This window comes from Alosa pseudoharengus, unplaced genomic scaffold (assembly GCF_046254945.1).
Source record: "Alosa pseudoharengus isolate Yale_2024_CS ecotype anadromous, Long Island Sound unplaced genomic scaffold, YU_APseudo_1.1 YU_APseudo_1.1_scf_1, whole genome shotgun sequence".
In the NCBI taxonomy this organism is placed as follows: domain Eukaryota; kingdom Metazoa; phylum Chordata; class Actinopteri; order Clupeiformes; family Clupeidae; genus Alosa; species Alosa pseudoharengus.
The window spans coordinates 4,707,501-4,726,991 of NW_027468564.1; the positions used below are offsets into that span (position 1 = coordinate 4,707,501).

The window sequence follows — 19,491 nt, forward strand, 5'->3', positions numbered from 1 at the left end:
ACAGTTACGTGTCAGTTTAAGACGGCTGGTGAGTGCTAGGATCAGCAAGACTTGTTGTAAGTGTTGCTATGAGAGGAGATGTTCTCTAAAGAGCTGGGTCTTCAGGAGTTTTTTGAAAATGGAGAGGGATGTCCCTGCCCTTGTAGGAACTGGCAGTGTGTTCCACCAGCGAGGAACAACAGATGAGAAAAGTTTGGATTGGCCTGAGCATACCGGAGGTAGAGCTAGACGTCGTTCGTCTGAGGAGCGCAGCGGTCTGGAGGTAGCGTATGTCTGTATGAAGGCATTCAAGTAGGTGGGAGCAGAACCGGAGACTACTTTGTAGGCAAGCGTTAGAGCCTTGAAACTCTTGGGTTGGTTGTAGACCAGGCGCGCCGCCGCGTTCTGGATCATCTGAAGTGGTTTCACTGCGCAGGCTGGGAGACCTGTCAGGAGGGCGTTGCAGTAGTCGAGTCGTGAGATGACTATTGCCTGAACTAGAAGTTGGGTGGCATCTTGATTTAAGTAAGTCCTGATTTTCCGTATATTGTAGAGTGCGAAACGGCATGACCGGGCGACTGAGGCAACATGATCTGAGAAGTTTAGTTGGTTGTCGAGAACAACTCCTAGATTTCTTGCAGTCCTGGTAGGTGAAACAGACAGAGAGTCAAATTTGATGTTGATGTCGTGGTGTATGGTAGGTTTAGCTGGGAGGACCAGCAGTTCAGTCTTTGAGAGGTTCAGCTGGAGGTGGTGTGTCTTCATCCATGTAGCTATGTCTGAGAGGCAATCTGAGATCCGTGCTGAAACCAAGGGGTCATCAGGTGGAAAGGACAGATAGAGCTGTGTGTCGTCTGCATAGCAGTGGTATGAGAGGGAGAGCTTCAACACACTCAGACAGGTACACACACACACACACACACACACACACACACACACTTACACACACTTACATGTTCAGGTACACACACACACACACTCACATGTTCAGATGCGCACACACACACTATTTGTCAGTACATACATTTCTGTAAATTGCTCAGCCATAGATTATCCCACTATCATAGTTCTTATATTGCCAGGTTCCAGGCAATCCCACTTGCACAGATAAATAAATATATATTTCTATTGGCATGCTTCCTAGTGACATTAATGCAAAAATATGACGAAAATCAAATAATGAGACATTTCATTTTCTTGATATAAGGCCTGACATGAGCCATATGCAAACATTCACATCATACGTTCCCAGATATGGGTACATCCTGAAAAAGGAAGAGCATGTAGGCTATAGGCTAAATGGCCATTACAATGACTAATATCTTACTTAAATGAACTAGCTGAATAACACAGGTGACCACTTCTGCATAATTTCATGGAGTGCTGAAATGTACACACATTTTTGACCATTTCTGAACTGTGAAATATAGCATATTTGTTTTGTGGTTGTGAACTTATTGCAACATCACCATAACTATCCCACCTGTTTGTGCAAGTTTATAATTCTGAAGTGCAAAATAGTTCAGGCTACAGCACAAATAATTTCCATACAAATAAGCAATTCTGACCTGAATTTCTTTTAAAAGTACACCCGATTGATGCATTTAAAACAAACAACGTTATTTAAAACAACAAACAAAGCGGACCCTTGCTGTCCATGAAAACAGCATAGAGACTGGCTAGTCTAAACCAAAAATGAAAATAACAGGTATTTGAATTGACACGCAAAATTAGACTGTTGTAGGCTATAGCGTAAGTTAAAAATTGAATGGGCATAAGTCACGACTTGTTGTAACAGAGGTAAATATCATAGCAAATAGCCTATGGTAATGACACAGCTTTTAAAATATTTATTTCACTCTTGCTGGAGTGAACGCAGAACGGGCTGTTGTGCAAACAAATGAATTAGGGTGATGATCTGCATCTCCGTTCACCAAAAGCTATGGTTTTGCTAACCCATGCACACAATAAATAATTTCTGAAAGGTTATCTCCGTTAACACGCGACATTTCTCCATGTGGATTATGGTCAAGCAGTGAAGTGATAGCCTATTGCTTTCTCTGTTGGTATTTCTGTCCCTCCGAAAACTGTGTTAAAATGGTGTTTTTAGCCGTCAAAATTAAAAAAAAAATCTGGGGGAGAAACCCCTGGACCCCCGCTCACATCATCTGCACCGCCTCTTAGCCGCACCAAAGTGCTTCACAGTAAAGTGCAATAAATAAATACAGGAAGGCACAAAACAAAAAAGGGCTACAGTTAAAATAAATTAGAAAGAAATGCAGAAAAAAGAACATTTAAAACTAAACACTGGGGCATAAAGGAGACACTAGTCAAAGGCAAGTGAAAAGAGGTGGGTCTTAAGAACATTGCTTAACGGATGTGGAGGGGGAGGCAGTTCCAGAGTCTAGGGGCTGCCACTGAAAAGGCTCTGTCCCCCCTAGTTTTCAGCCTGGCCCTGGGTTCTTCCAGCCGCAGTTGGTCTGCTGACCGTAGTGCTCTGGAAGGGGAATGGTGGTGGAGAAGATCAGACAGGTAGGTGGGGGCCAGACCATGGAGAGATTTGTATACAGTCAAGAGGAGTTTGAAATTGATGCGGTAGCGGATGGGGAGCCAGTGGAGTGAAGACAGAACTGGGGTGATATGTTCGTTTTTTAGTCCAGGTGAGGAGTCGGGCGGCTGAGTTATGAACCAACTGCAGGCAGCGGAGCTGGGATTGATCAATGCCAGTGTAGAGAGCATTACAGTAGTCCAGTTGTGAAGTGATGAAGGCATGGATGACTCCCTCAAGATCGCTCTGGAGCAGGTAGGCTTTGGTCTTAGGGTTCTGAGGTGGAAAAAGCTCTTCCTACCTACTGCACTGACCACTGATATAGTAGGAGGGGAAAGACACTGCTCAACACCCTGACTAGGGAGAAGTTCAACCAAAGCGCGTCTTTGTGAGCGGAGTAACGCTGATGCTGCAACTTCGGCAAGTAGACTGCGAATACGTAACCTGACTGATTGAAGAAGAAGTGGCAAATTCCATCACACTCCTCTCGAACTTCCGTTTGTAAACACCATTTGTTGGCGAGCACTCTATGTTTAGACAAATTAAGCTTAAACAAGTATTACCCCAAATGACCACAGCCCTACCTTTTCGGTGTTTGGAAAAAGGAGTCTACATCACTTAACACTTTTCTAGTGAACGCTATCAAGATTGCATTATTGTTAACTGGGCAAAATGTGGATTTCGTTCTGAATTTCTTTAAAGACGCATAGTTGTTACGTTCCCAATGATGTAGTTTGAGGGTTTAAGTGATACCACTTCTTCCCAAGTGTTGGCTCCTTTAAGAATCTGAATAAGTCAACCCTAGTCTGAAAAGAATTTGCATGGTTTGTTGGCACAAAACCTAAGCCTCTAGACAGCAAAGAAATTTGTTCTTGTGGGGGAGGAGTGCTGATGCCAGACGCCTGTTAATCACGAGTCCGGTCCTGTCTGGGGGTCCGTTTGGCCACTCATGTGGGTGGGGGCCAGGTATTTTCCTCTGCTTCCCTCACCTCACCCTCACCGCCTGGGTTGGGCCCTAGATTCCTGTGTGGAGGGGAGTCTATTCTCGTTTGAACCATGGTCTTACTCATATTCATATGAATTCATATTTGTGTTGTGACTGTTTCTTCCTAGTGAGACACACACTCTGAGATGTATATTCGTCTTATTCATGTGAATTCATATTTGTGTTGTGACTGTTTCTTCCTAGTGAGACACACACTCTGAGATGAGTGAAGAGGCCGAGGGGGCTGCAGGTCACAGGAGACCAGAGTCTGCACTACACAGCTGTGTAACCATGGAGACTGATCAGGATACTGTTAGCATGACCAAAACATCAACACGGACCAGTGCAGGGTGAGTACAGAATGCATGGACACACACACACACACACACACACACCCTCACACAAAGAGTAAGAGTAAATAACTGAAACCCAGTTGCTCCACCTCTATGGAACAGACCATATAAACATGCATACAAATAGGTGGTAGCAGCAGAGACCATTCACTAAACGATACGGTACGATACGATACGATATGATACGATACAACTTTATTTGTCAGTTTGTGCTGAAATTCTTTTTGCATCCCTGGGCAGCTCATTTAAGTACAGGAGGACCGCATACAAAGGACAGAAACAATACATACATGTAGATATACATGCAGGACATAAAGCATCAACAGACACACATTAAACTTAGCCACACATGACAGTATCAACAGACACACATTAAACGTAGCCACACATGACAGTATCAACAGACAAACATGGAACATAGCCACAAAAGATAGTATCAAGCATGACAGAAGACAATATAATACAAAGAGGCTTCATCAATACATGACATTGCATCCATGGATAAATATTGCACTAGATCTTAATGTTGCTGGTTTAACAAAAGGATTGATTGATGTATAAAAGAGTATCTGAGTCTGTTGCGGTTAAAAGGATTGATTGATGTATAAAAGAGTATCTGAGTCTGTTGCGGTTAAAAGGATTGATTGATGTATAAAAGAGTATCTGAGTCTGTTGCGTTTAAAAGGATTGATTGATGTATAAAAGAGTATCTGAGTCTGATGTGGTTAAAAGAACTGATTGATGTATAAAAGAGTATCTGAGTCAGTTGCGGTTGAAGGAAGGAACTCTAAAGTACCTGTTTGAGGGCAGTAGCTGATATTCTCTGTGTAGAACATGTGAGGTGTCTGTGGAAATATATCTAGCCAGCCTGAGCATGCTCTTGTTGTGGGCTTCCTGGAAGAGGTGTGCTACAGGTAGCCCAATGATCTTTGAACAGATTTTAATTTGATGGTATAGTTTTGCTTTATCTTTGACTAAAAGGCTACTCAGCCAAACTGTGCTAAAATAAAGCATTATACTCTGGATCACTGATGTGAAGAACAAGGAGATTATTTGGGTGCTAGTTCCAAAGGATCTTAATCTCTGTAGGAAATAGATACGCTGTTGTATCTTTTTGCAGCTAAATTTTATATGAGGGGTCCTGAAAGGTTTTTGTCTATCATGACACCAGGGCTCGAATTATCCTTTTGTCTTTAAGGGGGTCTCTCTATCTCATAAAAAGTTGACACACCCCGCGCATAGCCTAACAAGGCGATACAATGAAATAGCCTAGGCACAAGTGGCGCTTTTGCAGTACAGTATATGCGCACGGTAGGCCTAGGCTTTACCTTGACACATGCATACAACAGACATAGATTTTTCATAGAAATTGATTACTTTTAATTAATTTCAACATATTATTGATTATAATAGTCCATATCTCATTTCAATTTCACAATACAAAGAAATAGACTAAACGATTTAGTCTGTGCCATTCTCAATTTCACAACGTAACTCATTTAAACCAGACCACCGTCTCAGATAGGCTATCCTCAGTGTCAAACACAATAATGCATGTAGTGTAACTTATACACAGGGGAAAAAGCACTAACTGGCAGAAATGAATAAAGCCAGCCAAACTATGTTCTAGTAGGCTAATGTGTTTAACCGTGGAAAATTAATAGACGAACAATTTTGGAGTTTGCACTGAGATATTGTCGGGTAGCCATTGAATATTCCGACATCAGAGATTGCTAACAGGTGTTTCAAAATAGCTGGGAACTTTCCGGAGCTCTGAATGGCAGAGGATAGCTAGATCATCAGACAACACAATCATTGTAGGCTGCATTATGGGCCATAATGTATGGCTTTGTCAATCAACATAGAGTAAAGCGCAAGTTCAACAGCAAACAGGACTTTTCAGCACAGTATCAAACCACGTAGGCTAGCCCAATTAACGCCTATGCAAATAGACAAAACACTCACATCAAAGCAGGGTGACTTCTTCAGATTTGCGAGTGCTGTCAAATCGATACGGTTTGCTCGTATAGTCTAGTGGTGTGGTGGTGAAGTGTCATGCTGCGTTCAAGAGCGTAGTGTAGGTCTACGTCCCGTAGTAGCCTATATTTTAATTTAACGTCTTTAATGGTAAGAGATCGCACAGGGATGGATAATGAGCGGTTGTTTAAGATTAAATTACAATGCCAGACACCTTCAGATATGAGAGACCCCCTCAGGTTTTTGACTTTGTTGCTTTCATGGGAGCCAGTCGTCACTCTATGGGAGCTCGGCTCCCTCTGGCTCCCACGTAATTCGAGCCCTGCATGACACCCAAGTACTGTACTTGCAGGTCTTGACCCAAGTTGCAGGTCGTGACCCAAGTACTTGCAGGTTATGGTTCATTTCTGAATTGTGGATTTTCACTGGAGACAGTTGAAGATTAGATGTTTTTCCAAAAATGATTTCCTCTGTCTTCAATGTGTTAATGATGGTAAAGTGACTTCTGTGTGTGAGTGAAGCATAAAGTCATTAATGTTGACTGTGTGTGTATGTGTGTGTGTGTGTGTGTGTGTGTGTCATTCAATGTGCTTTGCATAAATAAAAGCAAACAGTAATATCTTATAAAAGCATAGAAGATCAATAGATAAATAATAGTTTAAAAAGTAAAGAATAAAAACGAAAACATAAAACACACACGGTAGTACATAAAAGCATAAAAGGACAATAGTGTAAAAGTGTTTAAGTTTAATTAAGTAATTATTACAAGACAGAATGATTACTCAGTGATAATGCTCTTAGTCAAACACCCAGTGGCATATAGTGTATGACATTAACTTTGAACACAGTAATTTATGTTCAGTTCATATCCTGTGTCTCTTTGATTGTGTGTAAGAGGGGGTGTATATGACATCAACTTTGGGTAATTTGTGTTGAGTTCATATCTTGTGTCTCTTTGTGTTTGCAGACCACAGACACACAGACCTCCATCTCCAGTGCCCAGCTGTGTGTCTATGAAGAGTGATGAGTCCATGCCTGAACCTCTTAGATTCAGCAGTGGACCAGTCCCATCAGGACTAAAGTGAGTTTAGACAAATATGAGGTGAATTTTGAAAGCAACCATTTCACTTTGATAATAAACTATATTCTTGTACTATATATATATATATGTCCTAAGACTTTGCCCATTGCTCAGATTTGTGATCAGAAAATGTTGAATGTTAGAATTTTCACAGTCAAAAACCTTAATGATACACTACAATTTATAAAGGAACAACATTTAAAAAGAAAAAAACATTCGACTGGATGGATCAGACGAATAATTAGTAAGAAAAAACAACTTTATGTACCGTAATTTCATATCTTAAATGTTTCATGGCGCTATTGCGCTGCACGACCACTAGATGAAGCCATTTCACTGCTTGCTTTTACCAGAGAATCTGCTTTTACATCGAAAAAAGGCCCGATGTGCAGTGACATACCGCCATCTGGTGGCCATGAAATATTCATGTGTAGACGTATTGTCTGTAGAAGCGCAAAGGGCGAAACATGTGTGACTCCTTACTAATTATTTGTCATTCTCAACATTGCTACAGCGGTTATTCTTGCTGTATATATATTGTACAAGAATATAGTTTATTATCAAAGTGAAATGGTTGCTTTCAAAATTCACCAGCGTTAGTTTAAGCACATTCGGAAATATTGCTTTTGGGATGAATGGGAGTCAGTGGGAGTCGTAAATCTGTGAATAGTGGTGACCAAAGAATATTTTGTCGGATAGCATGACAGCGGTCCCAGCACAGCTACGTTACGCCACTGCATAAACGATAAAGCTTGGGATGCCCATGCCATGAACTCTTACTATGTGCCATTGTGCCAGCTTGCTGGTACATTTTAAGCCCAGTATCCACAACTTTCCAGAGACTTTTAAGTTCTTAATATGAGGGTATAACTCAGCAGCCGACAAGGATTTTCGATTTACGTCCTGACATCTTACAGCCAAGAGTAGCAACACAATCTTTCTGAATGAAAATAAGTCCTGACCACGACGCGCAACGGAGGCTATTAGCCTATAGCCTATTTGTTACTGTTCATTGTGGCTTTTGCTGAGAAACAAATAGTTTGTAACAACACACGCTGAACTATTGTAATTCACTATTAGCTGGCTTACCCGCTTGTGTAATAAGATCATTACAGCTGATTCAGTATGCTGGAGCACGCCTGCTCCTCAATCAGCCAAAGAGGACACATGTAACTCCTCTCCTAGTTACTCTCCATTGGCTCCCTATAGTAGCCAGAATTAAATTTAAATCTCTCACTTTGGCCTATAGGACACTGACTGGATCTGCTCCTAGTTATTATGACCACCGCGCAGCGAAGCGGCGGTCATATAAGTTTAGTCAGATTTGGTGGGCATGTAGCCCCATATGGATAGCATGGAACCATCGTTTTTCGTTTTGATCTGTAGCCCCCCTGCTGGACTGGACCCCCGAAAGGAGGGTAGGGCAGACACAGTTTTCTGTGAATATCTCGAGAACCGTAGGGTTTAGGAGGACCACCTCAACCCATTTCATAACCACTCATGTATAGCGCCACCTAGTAAAAAACAAAAAAGTAAAAATGAGGTGTTGTAATCGCAAGTATCTGTGACCTAACATGGTAAAAAATGCACTAATTTGGAAGTGTATGATCATTATGACACCCACTGAATGCACGCCAAGTTTTGTGGAATTCCGTTCATGGGGGGCCATACAATAAATTAATTTATGTTACTGTACACCAACTGGCCTGTAGGTGGCCGGACACAGTTTTCTGTGAATATCTCGAGAACCGTAGGGCCTAGGAGGACCACCTTTTTTTTATGTTGGTCTTAAGGGGCCATGTCAACCCATCCCATTACCACTTATTTCATGTATAGCGCCACCTAGTTAAAAATTAAAAAGCAAAAAATTAGGTGTTGTAATCACAATATCTCTGGCAAAACTGCATGAAATTGAAAGTGTAGGATCATTATGACACCCTTCGAATGCATGCCAAGTTTCGTGGACGTTCGTTCATGGGGGGCCATACAATAAATTAATTTATGTGTACATTTAGTGACCGTACACCAACAGTTTTCTGTGAATATCTTGAGAACCGTAGGGCCTAGGATGACCAATTTTTTGCGTATGTTTGCCTCCAGGGCTCATGTTAACCCATTCCATATGCACACATGTGCATAAACAGATATTCACACACATACATTCACAGTAATCATACGTATGACACATACACACACAGTAGACATATGTACGCATGCATGCACATGCACACACACAGGCACACATGCAGACACACACACACATGTTTTTAGCCAGCAGCCAGACCAGCAGATACTCTAACTTTGCTGAATTACTGAATCTAAGCAGGCTTAGTTAGTACTTGGATAAGAAACCTCCTTGGAAGAGTAGGTTCCTGCTGGAAGCGGTGTTGGTGGCTGACCAGTAGGTGGCACTCTTCCCTGTGGCCAAAAGCCACCAAACAAATATCAATCCCAATGTCCTATTGCAGTGACAGGGACACTGTACTGCAGGAGATTTTTTTGCATGAATGTTAAATTGAGATCCTGACTCACCATGGTTGTTAAAGATCCCATGGCACTTATCGCAAAATGTAGGTGGTTCCCTGATTTGCTTTATTTATGTACACATACATAAAGACATACACACATGCACACACACACACACACACATACACACACACACAAAAACACACACACACACACATACTACACATGCACACACACATACATGCACACACACGACACGCACAAACACGGACACAAACACATAAACACACATGCACCCACACATACAAACACACCTACATACACAAACACACGCACACACACACACACTCACACACAAAAAAACACACACAAAACACATATACACAAAAACAACCACACACTCTGCACACACTCAATTACAAACACACAAAAAAGGAACAAAGTAGGAAATGAACACAATTTGACAAGCATGACTTATTTTTCTGGAAAAAATGTGCTGGACTGGGCGGCGGTCATATTTTGTACCGCTCTGTTTTAATTCAATAATCAAGCCTTACATCCCCAACCGCCCACTGTGGTCTTCTGATGAGCGTCTGTTGTGTCGACCAGTCTTAAACACTAGGTCTAATTCCAGACTCTTTTCTTCCGTGGTTCCATGTTGGTGGAATGAGTTGCCCAGTGCTCCTGTGGTAGTTTTGGGTCGTTTAAGAGGGGTCTAAAGACATTCCTATTCAACATATACTTAGTTGTTTAAGCGCTTATGTGTTATGGTTTATATAATATTGTTTTATTTCCATTAGGCTGTTGATTAATTTGACATTATTGTTTATTATTGATATTCTCCTTAATATAGCCTTACCATGTCATTGTTTTTTATATTATTGATTGAATGGACATTGTTGTTTATTATTGCTATTCTCCTTATTATAGTTTGACCAACATTCTAATCTGTTCCCTGTTATATTTTAAATATTATGTTGTTTTTGTATTTGTGTGTCGCTTTGGACAAAGGCCTCTGCAAAATCCCAAAACCATAACCATAACCATAACTTGAATCAAACGTTCTTTAGAACACAGCTGATCAACCGTCTGCTTTACACTTTTGAATGAAGTTCCAGTAGTTGCGGAGTGATATGAAAGACCTGAATTAGAAGCACAAACTCTGTTGCCATTGACAGCAGTCATTTTTTTTTTTCAGAGGTCCTCTAGTCGAAAATAATGACCGCTAGAACTTTAGGAAATCCCATTCAAGTCAATGGAACGTTCTACTTGCATTGTGAGGAGCCGTGTAATAATTTAGATTACATGAGTGTTTGGCTCCAAAATGATTTTTGAAAATTCATTATAATGGAAAACCAAACTCTTTATATACTGACCAAACACAACACATAAGACCAGATTTTGCACATGTTACTATAACCCCATTTAATACCACACACACACACACACACACACACACACATGGACAACATAAATCAATTAAATACAGTTGCTCCACCTCTATGGAACAGACCATATAAACATGCATACAAACAGGTGGTACTGTAGCAGCAGAGACCATTCACTAAACGCTGGTAATGTGACTTCTGTGTGAGTGATACAGTAAGTCATTAATGGTGACTGAGTGTGTGTGTGTGTGTGTGTGTGTGTGTGTGAGAGGAGATGTGACATCAACTTCGAACACATTGAGTAATTTGTGTTGAGTTCATATCTTGTGTCTCTTTGTGTTTGCAGACCACAGACACACAGACCTCCATCTCCAGTGCCCAGCTGTGTGTCTATGAAGAGTGACCGGTCCATGCATGAACCTCTTAGATTCAGCAGTGAACCAGTCCCATCAGGACTAAAGTGAGTTTAGACAAATATGAGGTCATGCAAGAAGATACGCACACACACACACAAACATGTAGAACTGTATGAACTGTAATGAATGACATTGGCAATAGCCTACGCACAAATTCATCATTCACTAAATGGACACAGAGAGGCCTCCAGTCTCCAAGTCGCTATCGTTGCAAAAAAATAGCCGGGCTACTATATAGAAATACTTTGAAATTCCCTTTGAGTCGGATCTGCTCCACCTTTCCACCAAGTTTTGCGGAAATTGTACCCGTGGGTTTTGCGATATTGTAGACAGACCTACCGCACCACAGTATATGGCGCTGTAAATGGAAGCTGTTGAAAGCCAGCGCATGCCACTAACATTCAGAAAAATAATATTTATGGAATTAAAATAGACAGATACCTCTGATTAGTATGGCTGATTATTGTTTAACTGCTATGATATGTGCACCAGCCAGCGGAGGGAAATTAAATTGTGTGTGCGTGTGTAAGAGAGAGTTTATTACACGGCTCTTCAGAGTGCTGCAGAAAGTTCCATTCACATGAATGGGCCTTCCCAACGTTCGGGCCTATGTTAAATCTACATAAATCACCGGCAAAGCATTTAATCACCGCTGTCAATGGCAACGGGTTTTGTGCTTCTGATTAATGTCTTTCATATCACTACGCAAGGACTGGAACTTCATTCAAACGTGAAAGCAGACGGTTGATCAGCTGTGTTCTAAAGAATGTTTGATTCAAGTTCAGCGTGTGTTGTTGCGAACTTTGTTTCTCAGCAAATGCCACGATGAACGGTAACAAATAGGCTAGGTTATGTAGGCTAAAGTCATATCGTGGGGAGTTTATTATTTCGTTTTGGCAAGTAGCCGTATAATAAGCGGGATAATGTATAGAACGCCGGTCATTACTGTGAAAATAAGTCCCTTCAGGGCGGAACAAGACCCCTCCGCTACGCGTCGGGGTCCGGTTCGCCCTGTCGGGACTTATTTTCCCAGTAGCCTAATGACCGGCATTCTATACATTATCCCTTACATATTAACTTCCAACACATTGAGTAATTTATGTTGAGTTCATATCTTGTGTCTCTTTTTGTTTGCAGACCACAGACACACAGACCTCCATCCCCAGTGCCCAGCGGTGTGTCTATGAAGAGTGATGAGTCCATGCCTGAACCTCTTAGATTCAGCAGTGAACCAGTCCCATCAGGACTAAAGTGAGTTTAGACAAATATGTGGTCATGCAAGGAGATACGCACACTCACACACACAGAAAATATGTAGAACTGTATGAACAGTAATGTAATTGACATAAGTTGCTTTGGACGAAAGTGTCTGGGAATTAGTGGTGCATTCTGCTTTTTGACAGTGTGAACACTTTGAATCTACACAGTTTTCTATTCTATGATTAAAGGGATGTGTTGTCTGTGAGTGTGAGTGAATGCTATACTAGCATAGGCTGATGCAATCGCATCAAGACAAATCTGATTGGCCAATACACAGTGAAAATAAATGAACATTTTATTAAATTATTAAAATGATCCCTTTCTTCATCACACACCCCAAACATGGCATACAAAATGTCGTAGAACAGAAACAACAACCAGATATTTTCATAAGCTATCATTTTATTGTCATCGCAGTTTTACAGCTTCGCCACCAGGGGGTGCTACAGCACCCGCCGCATCCCCACTTCCCGCGCCACTGAATGAAGGCAACACACTCTACAGGGAAAATTCCTTCAAAAAAACACAGTACATTGCCCCTATTTCGACAGATATTTCTTGCACCGTCTCTGGCAATTTTAGCCCTTGTTTCTACAGTTTTCTATTCTATGATTAAAGGGATTTGTCCATAGCAAATTAAAATGTGTTTGTTAATTTTCTGCTCCAAATTTGTGACTGTTGCTCCCAGAATGCAATGCATAAACTACACACTCTACAGGGAACATTCCTTCAAGAAAACACAGTACATTTGCCAGATATTTCTTGCACTGTCTCTGGCAATTTTAGCCTCATTGTTTTGTTCTGTAGAGAGAGAGAGAAAGAGACAGACAGAGAGAGAGAGAGAGAGAGAGAGAGAGAGAGAGAAAGACATTTAATTTGATTCTCTCATTCCATGTCTCTGTAGTGAGCTCAGTACTGATCTGACTCAGGATCAGTCCAGGTGTGGAGTGTGTGAGCAGCTACTGAGGGACCCAGTCACCACCACCTGTGGACACAGTTTCTGCAGGCAGTGCATCAGCAGCTACTGGGAGCAGCCTGGACTACCAGGAGACCAAGCCTGTCCCCAGTGTGGAAAGACATGCAGAACCCAACCTCCTCTACAGCCTCCTCTGGATGAACACACAGATATGAGCACACAGGGTGAACACACAGGCTTGATCAACAGCAGAAGACACCTGCACACTGAACATACACCAGGCAGAAAGAGGGAACTAGGTGAGTAGACATTTGGGCTTTTTAGACATTTTAGTGATTGTGGGCCATATCTTGACAGTCTAAAACGCATGGTCATTGGGGAAAAGCTGATTTAAATTTAGTGGGATGTCCAGTGCACATTGGGAGTGTTTTCGTTATCAAACGTCGGGCGGATGGCGCAACAAGGCTTTCCTAGGTTTCTTAAACAGTTATGGCTGTGTTTTGTCGTAACATCATTTAAACCGATGAGAATGACATCCGTCATTCCCTTTAACAGCGTGCAGCGCAACTTCAAAGAATGTATCTGCAAGTCAGCGGAAGAATTTGAAGAAATCTGCTTGCGAGACCGTATGAACAGTTATTCCACTAAACCATGCTTTACTAAAACCTAGCATAGTATAGCCTACACACATTTGCACCTGTCTATTACTTGATCTCATTGGCAAAGTCAAACTAACTTAACCGTGGTGTCAGTCAACGTTAAAACAGTTATACACAGTTAATTACTTTCACTATTGACTGACAATGGGTTACAATTGAAAACATAGCCTGGAAAAAACAACACTTACCCCAATAATGTTCGAATGACTGAATAAAAAAAACATTTATCCTGCAGAGGAGTTGCTTACATCTTGTGACAGTGTGTCTTCAGCTGTGCTTCATATTTGCCTCTCCGTCATTACCAATTTGCAAATGATGGTGAATAACTACTCATTGTGAGATGTATTTCGTAATATCTTTATTCTAATTATGTTTCCCATTGTAATGGTGTAATTTGTAATGTTTTGCATGGATGTGCGCTGGTGCACGTTCATGGATGATATAGGATGGTGCCTTGTGCACCCACCCATATTACTGTAGATCAGTGTTTCTCAAAGTGTGGTCCGGGGACCACTGGTGGTCCGCAAGCTATCCCAAGTGGTCCGCGAGCAGACATGATACAATATAATATCTTGCAAGGTTGAACCAACTTGTATGTAAATCCAAACAGTTCTGCAACATGCCTATGTAAGCTACGCCAGTTTAAATCATATGAATCCTCTGACATAAAAAAGGAAGGTGAGGAGGCCTATTGTGTAATATACTGTTGAAGTACTCTTTCTTTTAGCTAGTGGTCCGTGAGGTTTTTTTTATTAGTTAAGTGGTCCTGTAGATAATGCGCTATTAAAATAACATATTGTCACAACAATTGTCACATTGGCTCAAAGTAGCTGTGACATTAAATGGGATACCACACTGCAGCGAAATGTTCAATAATATAAGTTTTATTTTAACATTAAAAAGATAAAGTCAGTATAGTGTATGAAAAGGATAGTGTAATGCAAAGTATGTCTAGGGGTGATCAAACAAAAGTGTAAAACGCAACGTCGGTGTGAGGAGCGACGGGCTGAAGCTCTCCCCAGCGGAGCAGCCACGGAGTGACCAGGAACCAGACCAGAGCATCAGAGCAGAGCAGAGGCAGAGGCAGAGAGTGTCTATTACCCATGAGATCTCCTTTATAGGGTCACCCATTACCCATGAGGTCTCCTTTATAGGGCCACCCATTACCCATGAGGTCTCCTTTATAGGGTCACCCATTACCCATGAGGTCTCCTTTATAGGGCCACCCATTACCCATGAGGTCTCCTTTATAGGGCCACCCATTACTCCCAGCACCAATGGGCACACTCCATGATCTGCAGATTAGTAACAAGGCAGCTCCTTTATAGGGCCACCCATTACTCCCAGCACCAATGGGCACACTCCATGATCTGCAGATTAGTAACAAGGCAGCTCCTTTATAGGGCCACCCATTACTCCCAGCACCAATGGGCACACTCCATGATCTGCAGATTGGTAACAAGGCAGCACAGACGACAGGGGCAGAGCCCCAACAGGCATTAGAAAAGGTGTAATACTGGGAATGACCAGCAGGGCCTTAACAATATGAACAACTCGCCATTGACTTCTGATCTGGGGCCTATTGCACAAAACTAGGATAAGGGATTAAGCCGGGATATCTTGGTTATCCTGGCTCAATTTATCCGTGATCCAGTTGCACAAAAGCGGGATAGGGGGCAGCAGGATATGTTATGGTATAAGTTACCATGGCGATTTATTCTTTGGAGCTAGCCTGCTCCAGACCAGGCTAAGTTCCAGGATCTATTTAATCTCATCCCTTATCTCAGTCAGCAGTCACCACAAACGGAAACCAATAATTATTCCACTGCCCACTACACATTGTTATCACATATACCTAGACCCATTGTCATTATTCAAACGTTTGTGATCATTAATTAACTTTTACATACTCGCCATTCCCGACCTGTCATGCGACAATGTGACGTCACGGGAGTGCCTAACCATTTCGCGCGTGGTGGTCGCAGAACTAGTTGCAATATTCTCCTAAACAGAGGTGTTGCTGTTTGCTGCTGTTGTGTGAAAAGGCTATCGCTACCTACTTCACACCGTAGAAGAAGCAATGAAGCTGCTCTAGTTGCCATGGTGAATCAGTGAATCTGTGATCGGTGCCGGGGTCTATTTGAGGGAGCCGTGAGCGCGCACTTATCCAGGATAGGTTTCACCTGGCTTGATGAATCCGTGTCTGCTCATCCTGGCTTGCTCGTTGTGCAACCAATTAAGCCTGTACGCTCTTGTTTTGGATTCATTGAGCGCAGCTCAGTAACTTATCCCGGATGTCTTAATTCTGCTTTTGTGCAACGGACCCCAGGTTTCTCTTGGTCAGTGGCGTAATGCGTTTTAGGTAGTGTAAGATAGCGATTTTTAGACAACGCGCTAGACCACTCCTTAGGTTGTTAATTTCCACACCCCTTGGTGCATTGTTTAAAAAAGAGAATGTGCAAAATGCGAAAATAAACTTATAACGAGTTATAAGAATATAATGAGTTTTCTGCCAGTGCAAAAATAGGGCTCTGTATCTGTTTTTCTGAGAATTAATGTTAATAAACAGAATAATTACATTTATTTCAAATTATTTATAATTATTTACAGTCCTATTAGAGTGACTTAATACTTACGATTAGGTTCAGTATTTTTTTTAAATATAATTTCTGAGACAGACACAAATAGATAAAACATGTTGATGTATCAAGTTGGAATACCTGTTGGTGTATTGGTTTTTTTTAGGACTCATATTAAATTGAACATTCACCCTCCATTTTCTCACTGAAGTGTAATATTCTGAAATCGCTGCTCTCTCCCTTGGAATGGTCGTAACAGACATTTCAATGCAAAATGGGTGGTCATTACTACCTGTAATGTGTAACTAAAGTGCCCGACTGAGGATGTCCTGAAATATCGCCTCTCATGATAACTTATGGAATGCGTCTCGTCCAATCTGAAATTAATAAATAGTTCAACCGGACCTAACTGTCTTTATTGACTTGTCATTTGTAAACAGATGAGGACCTGAGGAGAGTTATAGAGAATCACAAAGCCAGTCTGAAGAGGAGGTTTGAGAACATATCTGAAGGCATCATCAAACCAGGAGCTGAGATACTCCTCAATAAGATCTACACAGAGCTCTACATCACAGAAGGAGAGAGTGAAGGGGTGAATAAGGAACATGAAGTTTGGCAGGTAGAGTCAGCATCCAGATATCAAACCACAGATGACACACCAATCAACTGCAATGACATCTTCAAGCCCTTACCTGGACAGGAGAGTCCCATCAGAACTGTGATGACCAAAGGAGTTGCTGGCATTGGAAAAACAGTCTCTGTGCAAAAGTTCATTCTTGATTGGACAGATGGGGTAGCAAATCAGGATGTAGATTTTATGTTCCCCCTTCCTTTCCGTGAGCTGAATTTAGTCAGGAATGATCAGTACAGTCTTCACAGACTCCTGCTGGACTTCCACCCTGAGCTGAAGGAGCTGAATGATGGTGAAGGATACAAAGACTGTCAGGTTGTGTTCATCTTTGATGGTTTGGATGAGAGTCGGTTGACTCTGGATCTTGCACAGAACAGTAATTTGTCTGATGTAACACAAACATCATCAGTGGATGTTCTGATGACGAGCCTCATTCAGGGAACTCTGCTTCCCTCTGCACTCATCTGGATAACCTCACGACCAGCAGCAGCCAGTCAGATTCCTGCTCAGTACATTGACCAGGTGACAGAAGTACGAGGATTCAATGACCCACAGAAGGAAGAATACTTCAGGAAGAGAATCAGTGATGAGAGTCAGGCCAACAGAATCATCTCACACATTCAGAAATCCAGGAGTCTCCATATTATGTGCCACATTCCAGTCTTCTGTTGGATTGCAGCTACTGTACTTCAGCAGATGCTGGAAAAGAAAAACATTAAAGACATTCCCAAAACACTGACTGAGATGTTCATACAATTCTTGCTGATCCAGACATCTCGAAAGGATCAGAAATATCAAGAAGGACAAGAAAAAGATAAGAAGAGGCTCTTGGGATCACAGAAACAAATACTACTGAATCTGGCAGAACTGGCTTTCAAGAATCTAGAGAATGGCAACCTCATGTTTTATGAGGAAGACCTGATAGAGTCTGGCATTGATGTCAGTGAAGCCTCGGTGTACTCTGGCATGTGCACCGAGATCTTCAAGGAAGAATCTGTGTTTCACCAGAGGAAGGTCTACTGCTTTGTGCATCTGAGTGTCCAGGAGTTTCTGGCAGCTGTGTTTGTGTTTCACTCGTATTTAGCTAAGAACCTTGAGGCTCTGAAATCCCTCATCAGTGATGAGCGTAGAGATGAACTCAATCCATCAATTTTATCTTCTCTTCAATCAGTACTAGGACTAAAAGACAATTTACATGTTTTACTTAAGAGTGCAGTTAATAAGGCTTTGGAGAGCCAGAACGGACACCTGGATCTTTTCCTTCGCTTCCTCATGGGCATTTCTGTGAAGAGCAATCACAGACTTCTTCAAGGTCTACTGAGCAAAACACACAACAGCTCTGATAGTATTAAGGAAACATGTCAGTACATGAAGGAGCTCAACAGGGAAGGTCTCTCTCCTGAACGATGTATCAATCTTTTCCACTGCTTGCTTGAAATGAATGATGATTCCATGCACAAAGAAATTCAGACATACTTGTCATCTCCAAAGAACATCAAACAGAAGTTGTCTCCTGCCCACTGTTCAGCACTGGCCCACATACTTCTGATGTCTGAGGAGGTGCTGGATGAGTTTGACCTGAAGAAATACAACACATCAGATGAGGGACGCAGAAGACTGCTCCCAGCTGTGAGGTGCTGCAGAAAGGCATGGTGAGTTTCTGATGGAGAGACTGTGTTAACTATAGCGACTAAATATAATGTTGCAGTCACTGCTGCCAACTGCTGATGTAGCCCGACAGTACAAAACATTAAGATACCTCGATTCAAAAGTAAAGGTTATCCTATCCACCCTATGATGGTTGACCAGCTGAAGGTATGTTTTCGCAAGAATTTATCTAGCTTACCCAGCTTATGATGGTAATTAACTGGTGTTGCTTATCGTACCATCTCAAGCTGGTAATTTGAAGTATAGTATATATAAGTATAAGTATATATACTCTTTTGATCCCGTGAGGGAAATTTGGTCTCTGCATTTATCCCAATCCGTGAATTAGTGAAACACACTCAGCACACAGTGAACACACAGTGAGGTGAAGCACACACTAATCCCGGAGCAGTGAGCTGCCTGTATCAACAGCGGCGCTTGGGGAGCAGTGAGGGTTTAGGTGCCTTGCTCAAGGGCACTTCAGCCGTGCCTACTGGTCGGGGTTCAAACCGGCAACCCTCCGGTTACAGGTCCGAAGTGCTAATCAGTAGGCCACGGCTGCTCCCCGGCTGCCCACATTATTGGTCTGTAAATTGTCTGACATTT

General features: G+C 41.9%; 1 protein-coding gene across 7 annotated transcripts in view; it reads left to right on the plus strand.

Annotated features, from left to right (window-relative positions):
* Nucleotides 1-19,491, plus strand: part of LOC143135426 (NACHT, LRR and PYD domains-containing protein 3-like) — a 331,615-nt gene that overhangs the window by 63,268 nt on the left and 248,856 nt on the right. For 3 of the 7 annotated variants that reach the window (XM_076296094.1, XM_076296131.1, XM_076296100.1), the window contains one exon: nucleotides 12,331-12,444. The exons of 1 other annotated variant lie outside the window; for it this stretch is intronic. In XM_076296094.1, the coding sequence (XP_076152209.1) occupies nucleotides 12,331-12,444 (114 nt within the window). Of the gene's footprint in view, nucleotides 1-3,716; nucleotides 3,863-6,809; nucleotides 6,924-11,123; nucleotides 11,238-12,330; nucleotides 12,445-19,491 lie in introns of all 7 variants that reach the window. 3 more of the 7 variants (XM_076296105.1, XM_076296110.1, XM_076296129.1) reach the window with 3 other exon arrangements.